This window comes from Mustela putorius, unplaced genomic scaffold (genome assembly GCF_011764305.1).
Source record: "Mustela putorius furo isolate JIRA1106 unplaced genomic scaffold, ASM1176430v1.1 tig00000596_pilon_pilon_pilon, whole genome shotgun sequence".
Classification (NCBI taxonomy): Eukaryota; Metazoa; Chordata; class Mammalia; order Carnivora; family Mustelidae; genus Mustela; species Mustela putorius.
In genome coordinates this window covers 5,379,076-5,404,970 of record NW_025421428.1, presented here as the reverse complement: position 1 = coordinate 5,404,970, position 25,895 = coordinate 5,379,076, and the positions used below count along the sequence as shown (strand labels likewise).

Sequence of the window (25,895 nt, the reverse complement as noted above, 5' to 3'; positions counted from 1 at the left end):
GTACTCTGATCACAAGTGAATTAAATTATAAAGTAACAACAGAAAAAATTCCGGGAGGGGCACCTGGATTGTTCAGCTGGTTACGCGTCTGCCTTTGGCTCAGGTCCTGGGATTGGGCCCTGTGTCCCACTCCCTCTGTCCCTCCCCTCCACTTGTTCTTGCTCAAAAAAAAAAAAAAAAAAAAAAAAGAAGTGATTGAGTTTTGGGAAAAATCCCTAATAGTTGAAAATTAAACAACACACCACTTATCAATTCACAGGTCAAAGAAAAACCAGTAAGAACTGAATGAAAATAAAAACTTAATATATCAGAATATCAGAATATGTGGAAGACAGCTGAAATAGTGCTTCAGGGACATTTATCACTTTAAATGCTTATTTTAGAAAAACAGGGTCTAGAATTAATGATCAATTAATGATCTTTCTTTTGAAGATTAGCTAGAAAAAGAGCAGGGGTGCCTGGGTTTCTCAGTCGGTTAAGTGTCGAACTCTTAATTTAGCTCAGGTCATGATCTCAGGTCATGGGATCAAACCCCAAGTCTGGCTCTGTGCTCAGTGGGGAGTCTGCTTGAGATTCTCTCTCTCTCTCTCTCTCTCTCTCTCTCCATTCCTCTTCACTGCAAATGAACTTGCTCTTTCTCTCTCTCTAAAATACATAATCTTAAAAAAACAAAAAAAGATCAGCTAGGAAAAGGAAAAAATTAAACAAAAAATAAAGTTACCAAAAAAAAACAAAAACAAAAAACCCCCCAAAAAACAGAAATCGATGAAACAAAACAAATAGAGAGAGAAAAAAAAAAAATCAAACCAAAAGCTGGATTCTGAAGAAACCAACACACCTGATAAACTCCTGGTCAGATTAAGGAAAAAGGAGAAAAGACACAAATTACTCATATCTGGAATGAAAGACAGACTATCTCAACAGATCCTATAAACATTTAAAGAGTAAGGAAATAACAATAATTATACCAATACCTTTCACAATTAAAATGATGAAGTTACCTGAAAGACACAATTATGAACACAGAGACAAGAATTAGAAAATTCCTATATCTGGAAATAAACTGAATTCATAATTAAGTAATTTCCCAAGAAAATTCCAGGCCCTCATGGCATCACTGGGGATTAAAAGATTTAGTCAAGGAATAACCCTACATAAATTCCTTAAGCAAACAGGAGGGAACACATCCCAGTTCATTTTAGAAGGTCATCATTACTCTGCCACCAAAACAAGACAAAATGTTAAGGAAACTCCAGACAAGATATTCCTCATGAACACAAAAATTTTAATACAAATAAAAATCATAAGGAAAAAAAGGAAACCCCAAGTTTGCTAAGGAGGCAAAGGTTGGTTTATATTGAAAACTCGAATTACATCACCATATTCACAGAATTAGGAGAAATAGCAAGTAACCATGTCAACAGATGGAGGAAGAGCATCTGACAAAACTCAACACCCATCACGACAAAGCTCAGTGCAGAGGAGGAAAGGAGAACTTCCTCAAACTGACCGAGGAACACCCCACAGGGGACGGCTGAAACAAGGCGACGAGGCCCACTCCTTCCATTCAACACTGTTCTGAAGATCCTGGTCCGTGCAGGAAGGCAAGGAAAAGAAAAAGGCTCAAAAGACTTGAAAGAAAGTAAACTGTCTTTATTCAGAGATGAATTGACGGTGTATATGGAAAATGCTAGATAGTAAACCAAAAAACTACTAGAATTGTAAGTGAATTCAGCAAGGTCATAGGACAGAAGCTCATGTAATCAATTTTATTTCTAAGGACTAGCAATAAACAATTGGAGAACACAATATCCTTTACAATAAGTTAAAAAAAAATGTATAAGTCTTGCTAACTGAAAACTAAAGAATGATGCTGAAACTGAAAAAGACCCAAATAAATGATAATTATAACCTATTCACGGATTGGAAAGTTCAATTATTATTCAGATGATAATTCTCTCCAAGCTGACAGGTTCAATGCACCTCCACTCAAAATCCCAGAGGCTTTTATTTCTAGAAGTTGACAAACTGATTCTAGTACTTATATAGAAATGCAAATGACAGAATAGCCAAACTATTTTTTAAAAAAAGAACAACAAAGTTAGAGGACTCCCATGACCTGATTTTCAGATTGTAAAGCTACAGGGATTGAGACCATGCTGTTAGCATGAGGATACACATACAGATCAATGGAGCAGGCATGGAATTGAGGAGACCATCCATACAATTGATTTTTGATAAAGAGGCCAAAGTAATTCATTCAGGAAAGGTTTGCCAGCTGTCCACGATCTCAGATCTAGGGTGCAGTGTAGCCAGACTGTAAATCTCAGCAGGTGGGCTCCTGAGTATTTCCCTCACCTTGATTACCCTCAGTTTAGAGAGTGTGCCAGAGGGGACTCACGTATGGTCCTGCTGGCCCTATGCAATGGCCTCATGCAGTGTTAGGTCTGGGCAGGACTCCTGCTTCATAGAGGCGACAGCATGGCTAGGCTCACCTAGCGTCTCTGTGGCTTACTAGCAATCTACTGTGTAACAAAAGTGACATAAAACAACTGAAAATTCAAAGAGTGTTCTGGAAACATGGTAAGGCACACACCAGAGTTTTACTCTGGGATACAAAAAGGGAAAAGCTGGAAATAATGAATTTCTTTCAAAAACCTGACTGAAAGGGCACCTGGGTGGCTCAGGTCATGATCTCTGGGTCCTGGGATCGAGCCCTGCATTGGGCTCCCCACTCATCAGGGAGTCTGCTTGTCCCTCTCCCCTTGTTCCTTCCCCACTTGTGCATGCTCTCTCAAAAATAACAAAAAACCCTGAGTCCCTGAAGGCCAAAAACAAAAAAAGGGGGTGAGAGGACCCCATTCCCCTCGCTTGAGAACCTAGCTTTCAGTGATAATTCTAAAGGAACAGGAGAAGACAGACTTGGAAAGGGACTCCAAGCCTAGTGTGGGCAAGGTGTACCTTAGCACCATAGTAGCCAGCCGGAGAAAGAGACCCCAGTTTGAAATCCCTGAGCTCTAAGGGGAGGAAGGGCCATACTCCTCTGAGCCGAGTTAGGAGTGTGAGCTCTGGTGTCAGGCCACCTGGGTTTTAATCTGAAATGTCACGCTATACTGCAGTTTCCTCATCAGTAAAACAGGGATCATACTGTATCCCTGACATGACATGGGTTGTTTTGGGCACAAAAGCTCTTAGAGCAACGCCTAGAACTCAGTAAGTGCCCAGAAAACGTTTGCTTATTGTGTGTCACTATCTGTGTTTCTGATGTAGTTATGACACCAGATCGCAGCTTCCTGTTCCATATTTATTTTGGAGACAGCAGGCATTGTAGACAAGCCTGGGGCATTCCAATCAGTCGGGCCTGGGTTAGATTCCTGGTTCTGCTTTCTCCATGGCGCATCCATCTCTCTTTGCATCTCAAGTTCATGATTGTTACAAAAATCCTCATCCATCCGTGGGGCTCATGTAACCCTCCTCACAAGGCTGAGGCAAGGGTAGGAGATACTAGATGTTAGCCAAGTGCTTCTGACAGTGCCGATCACAAAGAACATCAGAAAGGGGAATTCACATTATTTTGACTATTTCTCACTCCTGGTTATCAGTTAGGTTGAAGAACCTAGCTCTTTTCTGTGTCAAGATAAGGCAACTTGCAAAAAAAGTTCACACCATTTAGGAGCAGACTTCGAGAACATGAGAATCCGTGCCCACCCGCAAGAGGGGACAACAGTGCAACCGCTGGGCCTGGTAGGGGACAGTGCAGCAGCTCACACTGAATATATCCACCTGGGGTCTTCGCTCAAGTTGCCTCTTCCTGCAATTTTTTGAACACAAAGCTCCTATCCAGGACCCTGTTCTTTTGTCTTTTTCACCTCCTCTCTGCATGATCCCCAGTTGCTACGGAGCCACTTTCAGGGCGCACTGTGGCCTGGCTTCAGTGGTTGCTGCTCACGGTCAGCCGCCTCCCTCCACGCACTGGGCAGAAAGGCCTGAACAGGAGGAGACAACTTCTAGAGCATTCCTACCAAGAACAGAGGGCATGCCAGGACTCTGCACCAGAAGGCAGGGACTCGAACCTGAGGGCCAGATTGTGGTGAACTAATAAACAGTGAGAGTTCCTGGTTCCGGTTACTGAGGGCTAATGACCTGGAAACTGCCTCCCTTCCAAAGCGGAAAAAGCCTCCTTCTCAGTCACACGCAGCGAGGCGCAGCTGACAAGCAGAAGAATCAGCGCGGCCCGAGGCTGGCTATGTTTGGTGGTGCTTCTCACATTCACCAAGTCATGGTGTTCTCCCTGTGCGCGGGGACACAGCTAATATTCCCCCTTCCCACCTTTGCTCTACTTGAAAGGACAGTAGCTGGTATTAGAATACGGGTCTATGCAGGGCGCCTGGGTGGTGAGAGGTTGGTTAAGCGTCCAACTCTTGGTTTTGGCTCAGGTTGTGATCTCAGGGTTGTACGACTGAGCCCGGTGTCCGGCTCTCGTTCCTTCTTCCTCTGCCTCCCCCACCCTCTCCCTGCTCCCCACTCTCTCTCTCTCAAATAAATATTCTTTTTTCAAATAAATATTTTAAAAAAAAAAGTCTACTCAAAACTCTTTTTCTTTTCTTTTTTTTTTTAAGATTTTATTTTTTTATTTGACAGAGAGATCACAAGTAGGCAGAGAAGAAGGCAGAGAGACAGAGGGGGAAGCAGGCTTCCCGCTGAGCAGAGAGCCCAATGCAGGGCTCGATCCCAGGACCCTGAGATAATGACCCAAGCCGAAGGCAAAAGCCCAAACCAAGGGCCCAAATAGGTGCCCCTTCACAACTCTATTTCTAAAGAAAACAAACACTGGTAGATACTGCCATCTTGCTCTCTTTTCATCTAACGTGTGAACACTTTGAGAACCTAATGAAAGCACAGACTTTCAAAGAAATACAGAACACGGTATTTTCCTAAACATTTGGTGGATGCCAAGGGCCTTGTGAAGTTCACAGATCTTATGGGGTTCAATACATCCCGCAAGTCCCCTATAAGCCCTTAACAGCCTGAGCCTCTATCTAGAACCTTAGGAAACCAATGAGCAGAACAGTAGTCTTAGGAGTCTGACAGGGAAATATATGAATCAGATGTTGGCAAACTACAGTCCATGTGCCAAGTCCAGCTTCTACCTATGCTTGTAAATAAAGTTTTATTGGAACACAGCCACACTCATTCCTTTACTTATTGTCTACGGCTACTTCTGTGCCAATGGCAGTGTTTGATGTTGCCACAGAGACCATCTGGCCCACAAAGCCTAAAATATTTACTATCCATCCCTTCAAGGCGGAAGTTTGCCAAATTCTGACCTAAACGATGAATGAAAGACCACACGTTTTTCAAAGGAAGGCTGCTAGCATAGAAAATGGACAAATACCCTGCCACGAAAGCCATCATCTTGAACTTTTTAAGATTAGGAGGAGCAAAGAAAGAACAGCTGCCAGCTGAGATTACCGGTGAAATCGCAAGCTGCTCAGGCCCCGAGCTTCCTGTGCTTATTCCACAGGCACCTACCACGCAGGGTAACAAAATCTCTTAGGAAAGATAAGTAAAGGATAATGATTAAATGCTACCGCCAACTGTGGGAGCATAAGAATTAGTCAAAAGGCCTGTCATCAAACAGTGCTGGGAAAGGAGTTCGGGGACGGCCTGTAGGACAAGAGAAGAGTGTGTGGGAAGGAGGGCTGATCAGAAAACCCCTGAAGGAAAAGGAGGGAAGCAACAGTGACATGAACAAATGATTCTGCAAGAGGGACACTTTACAGGTGACACACTAGGACAACAGATATTGTGACTCAAGGACCGTATGTGATAAAGGGAGAAGCTGAGAGTTTCAAAATAATCCATCCCTTTGGCCCTGTCAGACTCACGTTATCCAGGTCCTTCCGCAGAGCAATCTTGCTGGTCACCAGCTCATGGGCTAAGTCATCATTTTCCTGTTCCAACCTCATGTTAGCTTCTTGTAGACGCCGGTTCTCCCGCTGAAGGGTAGAAAGAAACCAGTTACGGACATGTAAAAAAAATCAGATGGAGATGATAATTTCTCATGGCTAACCCTCATGGAAGTGAAGGAAGGAGTGGCTGGTCCTAATGTGCTAGCAAGCAACAATTTCTTCTTTTCTTTCTCTGACCAGAAATACTTAACTGGCCCCAGCGACCTTGCCAAGCAGCTACTTCTGATTAACCGTGACGAACGGCCACTGTACTGTAACAACCCAGGCAGCTGGTTTAAAGCCCAACAGATCTTACTTTCTTACTTGCAAATTCAAACTGAAACTTGAACCTACAAACAATGGATCTGAATTTTTAAAAGAACTCAGCAAACCCAGTTACATGCATGATTATAGGAAATGAAAGGCTAAAAGCTCTTCACACCGACCCAGGACAAAAGCAAACGAACCTCAAATCGCTCGATAGGGTCTTCTTGTTGGGCCTGCTGTTCCCTCATGGTGTGATACTCTTTTTCGTATTTTTTCAACTTCTTCTGACTAATCTGTAGGATAAACCATGACACAAATTAAAAAGCATCAGAAAGTCTCTCAGGGCCTGTGCTGACCTGGGCATCTTCCGTCACTGCGGGAGTGGCGTAACCCCACAACCTCCGCCCTGAGTCCTGTGGTCCCTGATCACCACCCGCCCCCTCTGCCATTTTATTGTGCCCACACCAGCACTGCTGCAAGTGCTTTCCGTCTGTGACCTCAGGATACCTCGACAAGATACAGTTTATCATCCTATTTTATAGGCAACTTAATGGAGATTTAAGGAGGTTATGTAATTTGACCAAGGTCACTCAGTTAAGACGGGAAGATCTGGGAGTGCAGCCCAGGCAGCTAAACTCCATGCAAAGTCCAAGCTGTACTCACCTCACTATCCTACACCTATCACTTTCCCTCTCCACTACCTCCTTCTGTGCAGCCATCTAATAGACACAATTCTCTCTGCCCTTAAAAACACCATTCTAGGGGCACCTGAGTGGCTCAGTGGGTTAAAGCCTCTGCCTTCGGCTCAGGTCATGATCCCAGGGTCCTGGGAGCCCGAATCAGGCTCTCTGCTCAGCAGGGAGCCTGTTTCCCTTCCTCTCTTTGCCTATCTCTCTACTTGTAATCTCTGTCAAATACACAAATAAAATCTTAAAAAAAAAACCCAAAAACAAAAACACAAGAGCATTCTACCAACCACTCCACTTAGCTGCTCTTCTGCCCAGCAGACTACTGTCCTCTTGCTCTCAAGCTGCTTCTTACCAGCCACAGCAAACCACAGGCATATACATTTCACTTCCAATGCTTCATGGGCTCTCTTCAGTCTCTCTAAATCAAGCTTTTTCTCTGACTGCCCAATAGGAAGACTCTCTTGAAGATCACTAGCGTTTTCTTGTTCACTCCATCCAGTGGGTCCCAACTCTCCCCAACTAGACTTCAAAATTCCTGCCTTTCCTTCTTTAACATGACCAAATGACTCTTCTTCCCTCCAAAAAATCATCTCTCTCTTTATTCTCTCATCTCTCCTTCTACCTTAGCAGTCCCCTGCCCCTGACCTTACAGGCTAGCCTGTTTTTTCCTTCAATTTGAACATAAACAAGGGCATCCCTTTAAGATGCAACTCTTACTCTTTTGATTCCTTCCTTTAAACCACTAACTCACTCCCTTTGGTATCTTTTAAATTATACTTTTAAATACTTGGAAACATACAAAATAGAGAAGTGCTAAAACCAGTATGCGCAGCATAACAACTGATTAGAAAGTGAACACTCACTGCTTCCCGAGGCTTTAGTATAATCAGCACAGTACTTCTGGCTCACAAATCTGACTTTCAGTTCCGGGTCATTAGGAATCTCAGAACTGGGCTCGTCTAACTTCCTTATTTTACAGGCAAAGAAACGGAGACCTCAAAATGGGAATGGGCCAGCCCCAGGTGTACAGCACCTCCAGTCTCTTGTTCCATGATTCCCTTTCCACCTCACTGCAGCTGCCTGCTGTCTCCCTCCCGCTGACTCTCTGGACACTGCCCTTGTCCGATGTTTACAGGTATGCCTCAATCAGAGCTTATTCCTGGAGTTTGGTTACTGCCTGTGGGCATGCAGCCAAGAACATAACACTTCGCCCTGGCTGCCGTCTTTAGAGAGATGCCCATTAAACACTTGGGGTGAGGCCACAAGAAAGTGACATCTTTAAAACCAGATCTTCTGTGGTTTAAGGACAATGCTGGGGTAAATGTTTGTGTACGTAAGTGATTCACAAGGGAAGCACCTAAATAAAACATTGATGTGATCAGTAAATTTATAAACAATCCTAACAGATCAATAGTAGAGGAACAGACAAAAATGAGGTCTGCGGGCAGCAAACACTTCCCTGAGCTCAGTATGGGTAACTGATCAGGGAGCACAGAGGTTAGGAGGCGCCCTGGTACTTGATTTAAAAAAAAAAAAAAAAAAAAAAAAGAGTTGACACCAAATCCTACAAAACATTCTCATGAATCTTCACCTTCTCATTCTCATGATGGAGTAGGGAAGAGCTACTTTCCCCCCAATGAACATACATTATAAAAGGCTGATTATAAAGTAATTTCTTCTACATTTTCTTATCCCTTAAGATAAATACCTCATTCTCAGAGCCAAAGGGCTGACTCTGCCTCAACACTGTAACAGTATTATTGTACACTGGGTACCTGAGAGACGCAAGACTCTTTACACATGCTACCACATTTGGTTCTGACGTTTTCATGATAGAATACAGGCATTTCTTTATGTACTTCCCACATTTTCCAAATTTTCTGCCTTGAGCATTATTTATTTTTATAATTAAGTGAACAAAATAGGGGCTCCTGGATGGCCTAGTCGGTCAAACCGTCTGCCTTCAGACCTGCCTGGATCTTGAAATCAAGTCCTGCATCAGGCTCCCTGCTCAGTGGGGAGCCTGCCTCTGCCTCCGCCCCTTCCCCTGCTCATATTCTCTGTTGCCCATTCACTTTCTCTCTGAATTAAATAAAAATAAAATATAAAATAAATACTGTTTAAAAATAATTATTAATAATTTTAAAATAATCCTGGTAATTGTTCTGGACTTCCCTAAGGTACCTTCTTGCTCATTTCTCCAGGCAGTGGCCCCTACCTGTGCTTCTGAGTCAGTCCTCAGGGGCCAGCCCTCAGGACCAGATACAAACAGAGCTCACCATCTTCCTCACTGGTCCCGAGGTCTAACTCCACCAGCTCTGGCTTGCTCTCCCATTTCTCATCCTCACTTATTCCTGTCTCCCTCTCTTCACCACCTTATCCCCCACCCCCACCACAGACCAAAGATAAATAAAACCAACGCTGCTTATAGTGGGTTCTCACCTGATCCTGACTTTTGGAGCATGGGTGGCTGTATGCCACAACCAAGTAGTTCAGGCTTCCCCTGAGGAATGGACCTCATGAAAAGGCAGATGCCTGATACCTAAATGGGGAACCGATAGGTACCAGCTACAAAAGCCACAATTCCAGCCTCCTTACTAGGCTGCAGCCCAGAGAGACCAGTACCTGTCAGCCTGCCTGTCCCATTATCAGTGCCCTCCCCAGGCCAGAACTGTCTCATTGTCGTCCCCTGCCCATGCACAAAGAGAGGTGCCCACAAATGCTTGTTAAATTAATGAGAAAGGACCCCCTCCTCTTCTTTGCATCGACCTTTCTTCTGAACAGAAATGGCAACCACAGTGAACACAGAGCGCAAGCCTGGTCCCCTGCCTGAACAACCCCGTACCTGGTTCCCTCCTAATCACCTCTCAGAGACGAGCTCCAGCACTGCTTTACTGAACCCCTCCCTGGCACTTCTTCCCCCTTCCAGGCTGTCTTCGCTACATATTCTCATAACATCAAGTCAATTCCTTTATGGCACCTGTCCAAGTTCACAATTATTTCTTTATGTCTTTACTTGATTTGTCTGTCTTCCCACTGGGAAACACGCCCCATCTGTTTTGCTTACCCCACATCTCCACGATCTAGCTCAATGCCTGGAACATAACTGGGGCTCGATAATCAGATGCCGAACAAATCAAAGCCAATGGCCTTCCTTTTAACCTAATAAGGATGCAGCAGGACATTTGTTTACCTAACAGTTGAGCAGTGTTCCTTGTGAGGCATTAGTGATACAAAGATGTATACAGAACACGATATGCAAGCTCCGCAAAGGTAGGAACTTTCATTTACTATAAAATTCCTAATGCCTCGAAGAGACTGCAAGCATGGAAACACTCAATGAACAGACAAAGTCCCCACTCTTAAAAGTCTACGGTTCATTTTATCTGTCTCTTACTTATACCAATGACATGTTAATTGAATTCAGGAAGAAGGGAAGCTACAGGCGCAGTCCTGAAGCTCTGAATCTTACCTACCATTAGGTGAAAGGCTGTGAAAGCCTATCAGAAAGCTGTGAAAGCCACAGCCTCACACACAGAGGTATTTTTGCCCTCAAAGATGCTTAGTTTTGAAATTTGTTCTGTTTAAATGTACTTTCAGTGGGAAAAAACTCTTATCCCTGGGATAAGGCTATGTTTGTAATTTAGGTAAAACTCATTTTATGTCCCACTGTAATTAGTACATTGTTTCTTAACACTGTTAGAGACAGTACTATTTTAAAAGTCTCCTAAAAGCCATGGTTCCCATAAAAAGCACTGTCCCGGGGCACATGGGTGGCTCAGTGGGTTTAGCCTCTGCCTTTGGCTCAGGTCATGATCTCAGGGTCCTGGGACTGAGCCCTGCGTTGGGCTCTCTTCTCACGGGGAGCCTGTTTCCCCATCTCTCTGCCTGCCTCTCTGCCTACTTGTGGTCTCTCTCTAATAAATAAATAGATAAAATCTTAAAAAAAAAAAAAACCAAAAAACCACTGTCCCTGTAAAAAAGCATAGAAGCCAGGGCACCTGGGTGGCTCACTTGGTCAAGCGTCTGCCTTCAGATCAGGTCATGATCCTAGGGTCCTGGGATCAAGCCCTGCATCGGGCTTCCTGCTGCAGTGAGGAGTCTGTTTCTCCCTCTGCCTCTGCTCCTCCCCCTGCCTCGTGCCCCTGTATGCTCTCATGCGCTCTGTTTCAAATAAATAAAATCTTTAAAAAACCCTAAAGAGCATAGGAGTCAACTCTGCCCCAACCCTACACCAGCAATAAAGCATTCTGCATACCATTTGAGAGGACTCATGAGCTCCCTGAGGCCATCCACAGTCTCAGGTTAAGGAACCTTGAATCAGAGAGAAGGTGGAGGCTTGGACCATGCCAGTTTGGTATCTTGGTAGAAATATGTATTTTATCCCAAACACTTCTCTTTCGCTCACTGGTCATTTATCTGTTATAGGAATTAGATAAGGCTCTCTTAAAACATCACCAGGAGAGCTGGTACTGACCTGGCAGAGAACATGAGGGAGCGGCCACTGACATGGGCGGGAGGGAATGGTACAGTCTGTCGTGGAGAGCTTGGGTTTGCAGATGGACGGACCCAGGCCTAAGCCCTGGTTCTGGCACTGACCCACTCTGTCCCTGAGGGTGAGCTGCCTTACCTCAGCTTCAGGTTCCTCATCTGACAGAATTCCAACAGTCCTTCTGAGGACTGCTGTTAGGAGGACTGCATGATAAAAACACATCAAGAGCTCAGAAGAGTGCCTAGCACATGAGGTCTTTTTAATGAAAAGGGTGGTTATTAAGTGTTACTATTAATAATACCTACATTCTTGTCCTGACTCAGAGACAGAGTTACCCTCTGAACATGTGCTACAAGCAATGAGCCATTTAAACAAGTCGATTTGACACAGGAGAGCAGGAAATAGGTTGCGGATAGGAAATGGGAGCTGATTTCCAACTCTGGCTTAAGAAATCATCGCAAAGGTGGGAATCCCCTCTGGGCTGGAGTCACAGGTAGTCCAGGAAAAGCAGAAGGCTGAATGTTATTAGTAGCTCTGCATGGCAGGGGTGAAGTTTACTGTGCAGGGGGCGGGTGGATATGGAGATGTCTGGTATAGTGAGGAGATCTTGAACCCAAAATCCTTGTTGCTAAATAAAGACCTCAGACGTAGGTCCATCTTCCTTTTTCAGACTGTTTGTAACAGGGATTTCACTTTTTAGTTACTGATTTAAAAATCCTGAGACTTACATGGGACTTTCAAGATAGTAAGATACCTCTACACCTATTTTACTTAATCCCCAAAACAACTGTCTGCGATCACCTCATTTTACTGATGGGGACTCGAGACCTAGATAGGTAAAGTGACATGTCGAAAGCCAAGGACCCAGTCCATTAGCTGACAAGAGCTGCAGAAGAACACAAGTCTGGGGTGATTCTTGTTTCTCATCTATCTCTGTAATATGTTCAACATTGAGCACAGTTCTTGGCACGTAAGAAAATCTACAAATGTTTGTTGCTGTGAACGGACTTAAGGAAAGTCGGTATCTGGGTAGAGGAGGTCAGAACAAATGAGCATGGATGAGGACAAAGACAAAGGTCATCAACAGGTACTTTTTACAACAGTCATTGTACAGGTACCACCTGGATTCTCTTTCTCTAGCCCTGTGGCCTTAACCTACCTCAGGTCACATGGCAGAGGCAGAGCCAGGGTGAGAGCCAAGGTCCGTGGGACTCCAAGGCCTGCACTCGTAACCACTTGAAACAAATCAACATCCTATTTAATTTCTGAGCCCTTTTATTTAATTTGTTTGAACAGTTCAGGCTCGAACTCCCTCAAAGATCACTAAATAGAATTAGGCATTCTGATTCTCCCATCAGAGTATTTTTCTAAAATGCAAGTAGCGAATAAGTAGCAGAGAATCCAAACACAGATAAGAACCAAGAGAGAACAGCTTACTAAAATAAATTAAGGCAGCAGTGGGCACTGCTACCCTATGACAACCAGCAAAATTTAGAGTTCATGCAGAAAAAAAGAGCTTTCACTCACAAGTTTTCTCATGAAATTCAATCTAAAAGGTAGAAAATAAGTACAGAAGTAAAACTGCAGCCTGGTCTAGTCCTATGGAAAACTGAACTTAGCTACAACTGAGTTAAACTGACAGAGACTGCACTTACCTGCCACTACAAGACAAACATCACCAAAAATACAAAGGGCCCCTCTCCCGTTCATCAATCCCTCCTTTACAGAACGGTACACTGAGGGTAAGCACTGACTTTAGTCTGAAATTCCGGGGATCTAACCCCAGCCCCATCATTTACTAACATTACACTTCTTGAGAGTTTTCTTCAATTCTCTAAGCTTCAGTACACACATATGATCACTGTAAGGATTAAGTCACTATGTGCAAACATTATGCAAGATTATGTGAACACATTAAGAAAACAACACTGATGAAGCCATGGCAATCACAGGGTTTAAGATACTCACACACACTAATATACAAATGATCAGAGCAGAGGATGAAGTTCAGACTAATACTTCTTTCAGCTCCTGAAGAAAAATATCCCCCAAAAGCAAAAATTCCCAAATGCCAGGGTTTTCTGTTTCTCTAAATAGCAAATGGTTAGGCTTACATTAATTTGGAGACACTGCTATTTGGTTTCTGTAATATCTTTTTCTACAAATAGTCTGAAGTCTTGCACATTCACTTTAAGTTTGAAATAACACATCCCAATGAAGCAATCAATGGTTCAGAAGATCCATTTCACCTTAGACAGGATTCCAGAGTAAAAGGATCCAAGTTTTCATTCAGGTTTGCTCTAAGAAACCCATTGGCCATCTCTGTTATGGCTCTTACTTCTTCTGAACTAACCTAAACCTTACATATTGGACTTGCTCTCAAACATCTTAAAAAAACAGTTATTCCCTTATTTCTTGAATCAAAAAAATTTAAGACCTAAAAATTAATTTTTTCCGCATTTTCTCCCTCTAAACACGATGCATGGCCCAGTTATGAGTATAAAAGGGAGCTCTCAGGACCATTAATGATCTCCTGGAACAATTTATTTATAAAGAGAAATTCCTGGGGTGCCTGGCTGGTTCATTTGATGGAGCATGGGACTTTTGATCCCATGCTTGGGCTTGAGCCCCACAATGGCTGTAGATTACTTAAAAATAAAATCTTGAAAAAAAAAAGTGAAATTCCTTTTAAATCTTCTATCAGAGGTAGAAACAATCTTCTGATCTCAAGATAACGACCCATAAAGGGAGGAACTCTATGGATGGCTCAATGAATTCTGATGTATGCTGTTAAACTTGAGATTAAGAGCGGAGGATCTAAGACTCTTTTATAAAAAAAGTAAGTAAAATATCTCAGTTGCATAATAAAAGTGAGGAGCAAGAATGAGAAGGGGAGAAGTAAAAAGGACTGAAGAGAAAGAAATGAAGAAAGAGGCAAGTAAAGATTGACACAGAAAAAGATTTTAGAGAAAAGGAAGACACACAGGCAGAGAGAGGAATACAGACCTTTTTGAGCAACACACCCATCTGGTGGCCATTTCAGATATTGCCACACCAAACCTAATTCCTGCTGCAATTCTGCAGTAAGAGGCCACACAATGGCATGGAAAGCTTTGGGAAGCTTTGGAGTCAGGCCTGGCCTGAGTTCCACTAGGTCTCGCGTCCCCACCCAGCTAGTTCCAGGGTAAGTCATTTGGCTTCTACAAGCCTCAGCTGCCTCACATGACTTGCCCTGCATACCTCACAGGGCACTGAAGGGAAGAAATGAGATACCCATAAAAATTACACAAATACTGGAAATTACAACATCAAAACTGTTAAAACACAACAACAATAAAAGCAGGTAACTGTTTCCTCAACTGGCATGTGAGGCAAAGTATTCCTAATTCCCACCCTAGTCAGGAAGTACAACTGAGAAAAACCAAGCCACAATATTTAAGAAATTAAAAAATAATGGAATGGGATTTCAGTGAGTTACAAAGCCAATGTTTCCTTTCTCAAGAAGGTTTAAAAGCCAGTTTCCAAACTACTCACAACAAAGCAAGCATCCCCTTTTCCATGTCTAGAGGGGGCTCCAAACCCACAGATGATCATATATCGTTTTCCTGCTGACGGAGGCGCGCCCACTGACGCAGTCCACATAATGCAGGGCTCATGATTAAGCCTGCCGATGAGTTTCCTTATTTCTGAGTCGGCAAATTATCACTGGGACTGAGATTCTTTGCCAATAATTGGCTTAACTACTGCCTATATTTCTCTTAATAATTTTTGGCATCAATAAACCTACCCGAGTACAAGTAACCATCACTAACTAGACTACATCCCACCTTTTAGCAGAACAATTTCACTCTTATGTCCTGGTTCAATGCATAGGCTTTCCATGCCATGAGTCAATTTTAAGAAAAATTTGATCTTTCCCACCCAAAACCATGTGCAAGTAGGGGGAATCATCCAAAGTGTATGCCTGCCAGGCAGTGTTCTCCAGGGCCAGAAGGAATTATGTATCTAAGCACTAAATGTATGTGCTGTGCAGCTTTGCCTACCTTAACTCCATGAAAGCACAGGCAAAGAAAAAAAAAGATATTAGACACCTCCAATCTGGACTATGGAGATAAAGGATCCACATATTGTTAAAGTGTTTCAAGCTACTGAAAACACAGAAAGTAAAACCTTCAGCTGGAAGCTACTGTAAGCCTTCCCCAAAGCCCCTTTAACTCTCCAACTCTTCTTCATAAGACAATACTTGGTAGAAACTCAGCAGTGTATCATTTAATTTACTCATTCAACAATTTTTATATGCCAAATCCTGTTCTTGTGCTGGGGATCTGGCAGGCAGACAATAATCAAATGAACATATTAAATAATGTTAAGTAAGAATAAGGGATATGTGGAAAATTAGGCAAGGTAAAGAGATCAGGGTGTAAAGTGTTGAGGGAGCTGCTACTTTAGACATGGTAATTAGAGAAGGCCTCTCTGATGGCATGATATCTGATCATAAGACTCAACGAGGTGACGGTGACACCCTGTTGACATCAAGAAGATGATGGGCAGAGAGACCAGCCTGTGCAAGAGGCCTGAGGAGTGAACATGCTCAGCATGTGGGAGAACAGCAAGAAGGCCAGGTTGTCTGAAGTGGAAGTTGTAAGAGGGAAAAGGAGGAGGAGGTGAAATCAGAGAGACGGTCAGAGGTCAGAGGGTATAGCACCTTGTAGGCCAAGGCACAAACTTTTGAGTTTCATTCTGAGATAAGAAGTCATCAGAGTTTTAAGTAAGGGAGAGATGGGATTAAAAAACACCACTGCGGTGCCTGGGTGGCTCAGTCTGCTGAGCATCCGACTCTTGGTTTCGGCTCAAGTCATGATCTCAGGGTCCTGGGATCAAGCCCAGCATCATCACTGGGCTCTGTGCTCAGTGGGGAGTCTGCTTCTCTCCCTCTCTGCTTGTTCCTCCCCCCTGCTCTCTCTCTCAAGTGAAAAAACTCTTAAAAGAAAAAGAAAAAACCACTGTGGAGACAAAGATATGGAGTCCACTGGAACATTCCAGAAGACAAGTGACGGTGATGGTTACACTAGGGTGTTAGAAAGAAGGGGCAAAAGTGATCAGATTCAGGGTGTACTGTGAAAACAAGGCTGGGATGGAGGATGAAGATGTGGTGTGAGAGAGAAAAAGGTATTGATAATAAGCAAGGGTTTGGGCCTGAGAAACCAAGTTCCAGGAACTTAAGATAGGACACTGGGAAAGGAGGTTTTGGAAGGGAGGAAATCATCAGCAACTAAGAGGACCTCTCTTGTATGAATCAGGCTGAAGTGGGAAGAGCGACTCAGAGAACCTCAGAGTTCACCTGGTTCTGTGCTCTGTGCACAAACCACCATCTGTGAAAATGCTTCTAAAACGTGTGCATTTGATATCTGCTTGGAAAACCAGTGGGCGCACGGGTTGCTCAATCGGTTAAGCATCTGCTTTGGGCTCATGTCCCATGTCATGATCCCAGGATCCTGGGACTGAGTTCCATGCTGGACTCCTTGCTTGGTAGGGAGCCTGCTTCTCCCGCCTCCCTCTGCTTGTGTTCTCTATCTAAAATAAATAAAATCTTTACAAAAAAAGAAAAAGAGAACCAGAGAGGCAATAACCATAATAAGAGCCATCACTTCTTGAACCCTTACTAATTACTAGACAACATGATAAGCACTGTACACAGCGTAGTTAATCCTCACACATGACGGCACTTAACCACAGTACCTGGCACACGGGAAAATATCATTAAATCTTTTCCAGAGTACTTGTGAACTATGTAACATTTTAAGTTGAACAATAACTTAATTATTTCACTAACTAGAGTCTCTATTTCTTTTTCAAATCCTTGATTCAATTTATATTAGGATTTCTATTGTTTCTCAGGCTTAACAGGTAGGTAGTTTTAGTACTTCCTTTCCCTTTTCACAAAGAGGGCAGGCATTCCAGGGTCTGTTACCCAGAGTTTCCAGGTTCAGCTGCTTCCCAAAGGCCCCAAATCATATTATATGTCTTCATGAGCATTAAAACCCTCCATATTCCCCTGGGATGCTATTTTACCACTTCACACACACTAGCTTTGAGCTACTGTGATTTAGGCACCTGGGATTTCTCTTTTTTCTTTCAAGTTCATCCAGGTATTTGATACCTCCAAGTGTTTAAAGAAGGGCAGCCTAAGTTAGCTTAGACATATAAACAGAACCGGAAGCCCACTATTATTTACATACGAGGAAATTTTGCCTTACATAGGTAACATCACTTTGAATTCAGATCTCCCTGATTCCAAGTCTGTGCTCTGGTTAGTATATAACGAAGTTTCTCCCACTCACATTACAACATGAATACAAGGAGATGCTACCTTTTTTTTAACCTTAAAAAAATTTATGCAAATCATAAATGTCACTGAAAGTGATAAAATTGAGTTTCCATCATTATTAGTTTCATTTTAGGGAATTTCTGACCAAAACCATAAATATGTGAAGTTATAAAGAACAACAGAGGGAAAATCATGAAACCGGAGTCCTGCCACTGCTTAGCTGTATGATGCTAGGAGCTCCAGCCTCTTTGTTTCCTGAGTCTTCAAAATGAGAAGAATACCTTCCCTGAAGTCCAAAGGCTGGGATGTGAATGAGATTTAATGCACAGAGTATATATAATATGTGAGAAAATATTTGGAAAAAAATTATACAATACAAACATCATCATATAAATGTTCATAGTTTGATCAGGAACGGTAAGACACAAACTAAAGAATCTAAATCAATGCAAATATTATTTTACCTTCATGCTGCAAGCTAATTCCATTAGTTTTTTTGCATTTTCTTCTGAGCGGTACCTCTTAGGAAGCTGAACCCTGAAGAATTTCAAGGCACCTTCAAAGTCTGTCAACAGCAAGTCATCCTTAGAAGTCTTGAAGAAAGAAAGAAAACACAACCATGTATGGGAAAAGTTCTTCGCACTGAAGATACACAAGAAGCATTTTAAAACACCAGCACCTTTACAATCCCCAGAAGATACTTCTTAGCCAGTGCCTTGAGTCACTGTCAGGGCCACGGCTACCGCACGGTGGCTGCTTAGAAGGAGATCAAGACCAAGATACTTCGAGTGCTGGACAGGGGATGTCACTCAATTTACAAATAAATGTGTACCTTTAATAATCCAAGGGCGACATTAAAAATAACACTTATTCCCTAAAAGAGAAAACACAAAAAGAGAAGATTTTCATTGATTATATCTGGACCAGTCAGCTATCTGTCCCCAGAATGCCCCACAATTCTAAAGAAAGTATAAAAACTTAACTAAGTAAAGAAATGGGATATCTTGGAAAATAATAATTATAGGTCTGCTACTGAAAAACAGCTTAAAATAGAACCAGTCTCCCATTCTTCTGAACTTTTTTAGTCCTATTCTCACAATCAACAAGAAAGAACGCTTTTCCAAAGTATTCTGTGCTTCCCAACCAAAGCATGTGAGACAAAAAATTGTGATCTTTCAGGATATAACTGCAGGTGGCCTCTCCTCTTATCTTGTGCTACCCCATTCCAAATATAGCAGCAGTCCCTCTGCCTGTGAGCCCTTCACGCCAGAACAGAACCTGCTCAGGGCTCCCTCAAATCTGCCTTTCTTCAGCTAACTGTTCTAGGAGTGCTAGGGCAAAGGAAAGATAAGTGGAGGCATGAAGACCTGCTAAATTCTTTAAGTTCCTGGACCTCGGTTTCTGTAACTTATACTCTCCTCCAAGGGTTTCTGGAGCTTATTAGTTGAAAAGTTCATTTAAATTACTTAGCATGACCAGGCCCATGGTAACTACTTAAAAACAAATGGTTGTTTATAATGCTGAGAAACTGTAAAACTTAAAAATTTTACATAAACTATGGTATACCCAAAGAATGAGATAATTTGCAACTGGTAAAAATAATCAGTGTTTCTGACAGTGTTTTTAGCTTGGTAAAAAAAATGCTTTAATGGATTTTTGTAAACCTTGAAAATGGGATAATTAAACATAAAGAAGGATGGTACAGATGTGTGTCTATAAGTGTTCAAGTGCTCAAGTATATATGTTTAAAATATATACTTAGAGAACCATAATATACATTATTACATAATACTCCATATGAAAAAAGTTATTCTGTATAGAAATAACACATGTACATAAACACAAAAAAATGGCTGAAAGAATATACTCCAAAATGTTGAGTTACTTTCTAGAGAGTAAGTGGGATTAAAGTATTTTGAAATCCTTTTGCTTGTGTTTTCCAGTTTCTCTAATATGCAGTTATTAGTTTTGAAATTATTATTTTTTAAAAAATCTCACTGGAAAAGGTGAGTATTTAATAGAGGTAATGGATACATCACTTACAAATGAAATTATTTTTTTCTTAAACACATATACCCCAAAAAATGCTGTGGCAAAGACTTATGTATTCTGTATCTTTTTTTGTTTTAGTTAATAGACCCTCCAGGTTTAGCAAATTCCTACTCAGCTTTTAAAAAGCTCTCTTTTGCAGCTAGATACGGTCAGGTACCTAAGTTCCAGCCAACAAGAGGTAAGTGAAAATTTGGGTGGAACCTCTAGGAAGTCTCTTTTAAAGAGGGGACACATCCTACCCTGTCCCCGGACCCTTTAGGGAAGGAAGCTTACTGCCAACCTTCTGGCTTCTTTCACATGAGAGAATTGAACCTCTACTTTATTTAGTCACTGTTATTTTGGGTTTCTTCAATAAATACAGCCAAACCTAATAGTAATACAAATGTGTCATAGTGGGCTGTTTGTCTGTTGTTTAGCAGAGAATACCTTTAACAAAACGTGATCATTAGCTTTAGCCCAAGGAAGAGTTACTTAAGTCTGGATTTTTGAGCACAAAAATAAAATTAACTAAGAAGAAATTCTATTTTTATGGAGGTGACACAGGACGATACTGAAAACAAAAGCCAAAGTGCTGTGGCCTCTGATACATACCTCACATAAAAGCAGGTCAATGATATGGAAGACCATGTAGAGAGGGAATTTTGCTGTGAAAAGCGTAAGAAACCACTGGGAGGCATACATGTGCGCTTCAAGGCTTATATCCAGGAAGTGGTTGTACAGGTCAGGGATGTATTCCTAAAATAGCAAACTAATTAGTTTTGGGCATAGACACAGCTGTTCAACTCCCACTTGGGAGGCTCATAAATCTGCCAGGAATAGGCCAAAAAAGTCACATATTTGTGCTTTCCTACAAACCTCCAGTGTGCTCAGAAGAACACTTATTATCGAATATTAAACTGACACTTGGCTCCCTTTTCCAGCCCATAAACTAGCTCAAAAGAGGAATCCCCAAGACGGTGACAGTTTTGGAATGACAGTTTTTCTTTCCAAGTTATGAAATGTTTGGGAAAGTCTGTTTCACTTTTATTATGATATTCCTAACCAGTCAGCTTCAGAGCCTTGGCAGGTACTTCTTGACTTAGTTTGCCATGTCAAAGGTCCCTAAAAAGTCATCTGATCTTTTGAGTGTTTATGAGGACTGAAAACCTCGCTCACACCCATCAGGCTCACACCTTATTAATCTTGGCATCATCATCACAGTGAGAAATGAAAAACATCTAACTGGTCCTTAACCCCCCTTAACCCTGGATGGCCAACGCAATCACCACTGCTCCTTGGCATCCACTCATCAACCTAGTTCTCCATAGAGTCTCGAGTCTCATGTCTCATGCTCTTAGTGGCAAATGCAAGCTGGTTTCCCTTTTTACCTGCATGAGGCGCTCCAGCTGGTAAAATTTGCAATGTAAATCTTCAAAGTTTTGCTTGAAAAGTTCCCTGAGTCCGTAGTCAAACATGATCTTGACCAGCACACTGAATGCCTGTTCTTCAGGCATCTGTAACAGATAGGGAATGGGGTGGGGGTAGAGATGAGGGTCACAAACACACCCAGAAGTTTTGCCAGAGTGATAAGTTCATCATTCCACTTCTATCTACATACTAGGAAATTTCAGTGATACGTAGTAACTCAGGTAGTTGTGTTTTATGACATTCATTCACTCAACCAAGAGATATTAACGATGACTAGTCTGTTTCACATAGTGTTCCTATCCTAGAGAAGCTTCCCATACAGTAGTATACAGTAAGTATGAATTAGGCAGAATTCACACTCACAATTACCTATGAATTAGGTAGAAAGATCAGTCTGCCTCAGGGAGCCAAGAATAGGCTTTGTAAGGGCAGATCTGAACTGAGTAGCAATAGGCTGACACTCAAGTATAGGTTTCATTTTTCTCAAATCATGACAATTCTATTAAATCATTTTACTTCCTTAGCTGCTATTTTTTTTCTTCCTCGTTGTTACAAACATAGCCACTGAAAGGAGAACCTTAAATATTCTAGAGTTTAACAGTAATGTTCAAAGTACTATGGGTTTATGGTAATACTTAAAATACTACAACACCCCCCACTTCACTTCTATTTACAGATGTTACCGATTTATAATAATAATACCTACATCTTCCATAGCTTTGTGGGAAAAATATTTCCCTGAGAACCTGGCAAATGTCTAGTTTACAAAATAGAAAAAAAAAGTACTGGAAATGTTATTTAAGGCTTGGTATGACTGTAGCAAGCCTTCAAAATGTCAAGAAGGTGGGCGGGCTTCTGTGGAACCAGGGGATGAGGTGGGCTGAACACAGACATCACTGAGAATAAAGCGGAGCCAAAGAACAAATCAGATTAAGTAATAAATGAGAAAAGCACAGCAAATTATTACTGGCCAAGTAAGGGCATTTGGAGCAAAGGACCAGATCTCAGAGGTCTCTATCATGGAAGGCAATTTCTAATTTCTTCTGCATACTAGGGACCCTTGGTCTGTCCCAGAGTGGCATTTCTGATGTCAGGTAGCACATCTGCTTTTCCTCTGAAACAAGCATTTATCCTAACACAATGATAAGCAGCACGGACTGCAAACCAAGACACCATGGATTTGTTTGGGAAACCCATTTTAAAGGGGTTGTGATACTTAAATGGGGACAAATGTTCTTGGACTGAAGCTGAGAACAAAGACAAACCACACGAGCTTGAGAGACTCCGAGATTTCAACTCTTACTAAAAACAACAAAATTTTTAAACTTGAGCTCTTGATGGATTTTAATTAGCTTCACTGTGGCAATCATTTTACCATGTATAGCTTATCAACTCATCAAATTGTACACCAAACACACACACACACACATTTTTGTCAATTATATATCAATAAGGCTGGGAAAAAACTTGACCCTTTTATAGCTTTATCATATTTTTACATGCTTACTAGTATCAAAAAGCTAGGTTCTCACAGAAGGAAGATCGGTTTTGGTTTTACTTCTATTACAACCTACACAAGATGGCTTAAAACTCTTCAAAAGCTTCCCCTTATTTGGGGAAACAAAATCCAAAGTCCTTGGGCTGGCCTCTCCAGCTCCCACCCCATCCCCCATCACAGATAATGCTCCAGTCACACTGCCCAGCTTCCAATCCCTTCCACAGGCCAAGTCTTCCCCATTTCAGTGCTTCTATAGGTTGTACTATTCCTCTTGTTGGGAGTGCTCTACTCTCCACTCTTGCTTTTAAAATAGTTTTCTTATTTTCACAATAATGTTAGCTTTAATAAGTTAAATGATATCAACAAGCACAAAGAGTATGGATACCCCTTCTCATTTTTCAGCATTCACCTTAAAGGTTACCTCCCTGGAGAAGCCTGTGATATAAATAAGGCTCCTTTGCTGTAATCTTGCATAAAACTTTTTTTTTTTTTTTTTAAGATTTTATTTATTTATTTGACAGAGAGAAATCACAAGTAGACGTAGAGGCAGGCAGAGAGAGAGAGAGAAGGAAGCAGGCTCCCTGCTGAGCAGAGAGCCCGATGCGGGACTCGATCCCAGGACCCTGAGATCATGACCTGAGCCGAAGGCAGCGGCTTAACCCACTGAGCCACCCAGGCACCCTTGCATAAAACTTTTTACTATACCTTCATTTCACCACTGAGGTAATAATGACATGCTTCTGGGACTTTCTGCTCATAGCCAGTCAGCTTCACTAGCTCTGTATCCAAAGACTGGGACCAAGTCTACTTTATGGACTCCTGATCTTTAGCATCTATTATGCTAAAGATGGAAGTGCCCACACACTCTCCGCTAACATCACTTGTGTGCTGTTTTTGCCAAGCATTTCGATTTTAATTATGACGAAATGATCAGACAAATCAAGAATGTGGAGTATTTCACAAGATAATTCGCTTGAGTTTTTCAAGACTGTCAATGGCATAAATCACAAGAAAAGCAAGGGAAGGAGGTAGTTGAGATTAAAAAAGTAAAGAAAAAGGACACCAAATGCATTGCTTCACTGATCTTGGTTAGGGGAAAAAAAAAAAAAAAGCTATAAAGGACCTGACTGCGTAAACAACTGGGGAAACTCAAATGCAGACTCTGTGTAAGACATTACTGAGTCAGTGTGGAATTTCTTGGATGTGACTGCAGTATTATGCTCAAGTCTATAGGAATGAAGTAACTGATGTTTGCTACTGATTTTCCAAAAATAATTTCAAAAAATATTTTTTAGTAAAAAATAAAATGTGTATAAAAAAGGAGGAAAAGAGAGAGATGCAGACAGACAGAGAAAGCAATGGGGTAAAATAGTAACTGAATGATTAGTAACCTGAATGATTTTTCAGTTCTGCTGTGGATTTTAAAGAATATCAGTAAGTTGGAGGGTAAAGGTCTTTGCTGAATAAATAAATGAATAAAATGGCACTAAAAGAAAGCCAACTTCTCTGCTTCCTTCCCACCCCAATACACAAATGATCCCCAAACAATACTAGTGACCGTGGCACTAGTGACAGAATAAAAAATGTCCATAAGGGTTCAATTAACCAAGACTATCCAATCTAGGAATCAAAATGAAGTCTACTCTTGTACTAGTGTTCAACACTGTCATTTATTCTTACCATGTTTCTCTTCCATTATCATATCAAATTAAGGAAAAGGTTTCCAGATATAGGAGTAAAACTCATGCACTAAAATCTGGCCAAAGGCCATATAAAACCATGCTCAAGTCTAAGGCTATCATAAGCTGAGGCAGGTCATGTGTAAGTCAGAGCAGAGACCAAATACTCACATGGAGAAGCAGAACAGCAGCGAGAAATGACTGGCCCTGGCAGTAGCCAATCTCTTCATCATACACAGAATATGCCTGGAGAAAGAAAAACATGGGAGGTATGTATGTATGTATGTATGTATTAATAAATAATAAATAAATAAATAAATAAATAAATAAAGTCACTCACTCATGGGCCACAGCTGCCCTATAGGACCTTGCATACAGGAACATGGAAGATACTCACACTCCGTTATGGCATTTTGATAGTCAATGAGTGATGCAAATATTTCTTGCCATTTTTTTTTACATTTCAAAAAAAGATTTTTTTTTTTTAAAAATATGAGAGCACGCGAGAGCATGAGTGAGAGGGAGAGGGAAATGCAGACTCCCCAATGAGCAGGGAGCCTGAAGAGAAGTCCATTCCAGGACCCTGGGATCATGACCTGAGCCAAAGGGAGACACTTAGTGACTGAGCCACCCTTGTGCCCCTCACCAATTTTTTCTTTACAATAAACACAACTGTCGCCATGACCTCCTATAGCCCAGGAGTGGAGAAAAGTTAGGCAAAAGCCACTTCACCTCTAAAAAAAAAGGTTGCCATGACTCTGTCTTGGCCCTTGCCTTCCCCTCTTCTGTCTGGAAAAATGTATTCTTCCTTCAGGTTCCAAACACTCCATTACCCCAGGTTTCCCTCTCTTCTCTGTACTCTGACAGTACTTGCTACACAAGTATAGTTATCACAGCACTCATCACACTGCATTTTTTTTTAAAGATTTTATTTATTTATTTGACAGAGAGAGAGATCACAAGTAGGCAGAGAGAGGGGGAAGCAGGCTCACCACTGAGCAGAGAGCCCGATGCGGGGCTCGATCCCAGGACCCTGAGATCACGCCCTGAGCCGAAGGCAGAGGCCCAACCCACTGAGCCACCCAGGCGCCTCTCACACTGCATTTTAAATGTCCATCTTCTCGGGGCACCTGGGTGGCTCAGTGGGTTAAGCCTCTGCCTTCGGCTCAGGTCATGATCCCAGGGTCCTGGGATCGAGCCCCACATCGGGCTCTCTGCTCTGCAGGGAGCCTGCTTCCTCCTCTCTCTCTGCTTGCCTCTCTGCCTACTTGTAATCTCTGTCAGATTAAAAAAAAAAAAAAATCTTTAAATGTCCATCTTCTCTACTGGATTGTGAGCTTCTTAGGGGCTGGAGTGATGCCCTATCCAACCTAGCCAGGACCTCACGCCTTCAACCTAGCCCATCATACAGCATGCTTTAACTAAACACTGTTAACATTATTCGTTTTTCTTTCTGGGAAAAAATCTTTTGGCAAAGACACCCAAATACAGTTCTTTCCACAATGCCAGTAATAACTTTTCTGATAAGAGGG

At 42.0% G+C, this 25,895-nt stretch overlaps 1 protein-coding gene across 8 annotated transcripts in view; it reads right to left on the bottom strand.

Annotated features, from left to right (window-relative positions):
• Positions 1 to 25,895, bottom strand: part of RABGAP1 (RAB GTPase activating protein 1) — a 154,317-nt gene that overhangs the window by 9,653 nt on the left and 118,769 nt on the right. For 7 of the 8 annotated variants that reach the window (XM_004757356.3, XM_045082362.1, XM_045082363.1 and 4 more), the window contains 7 exons: positions 24,535 to 24,609; positions 21,147 to 21,272; positions 20,371 to 20,514; positions 18,560 to 18,601; positions 18,192 to 18,320; positions 6,419 to 6,511; positions 5,889 to 5,999 (listed from right to left, as the gene is read on the bottom strand). In XM_004757356.3, the coding sequence (XP_004757413.1) occupies positions 5,889 to 5,999; positions 6,419 to 6,511; positions 18,192 to 18,320; positions 18,560 to 18,601; positions 20,371 to 20,514; positions 21,147 to 21,272; positions 24,535 to 24,609 (720 nt within the window). Of the gene's footprint in view, positions 1 to 974; positions 1,002 to 5,888; positions 6,000 to 6,418; positions 6,512 to 18,191; positions 18,321 to 18,559; positions 18,602 to 20,370; positions 20,515 to 21,146; positions 21,273 to 24,534; positions 24,610 to 25,895 lie in introns of all 8 variants that reach the window. The other variant, XR_006607426.1, reaches the window with a different exon arrangement.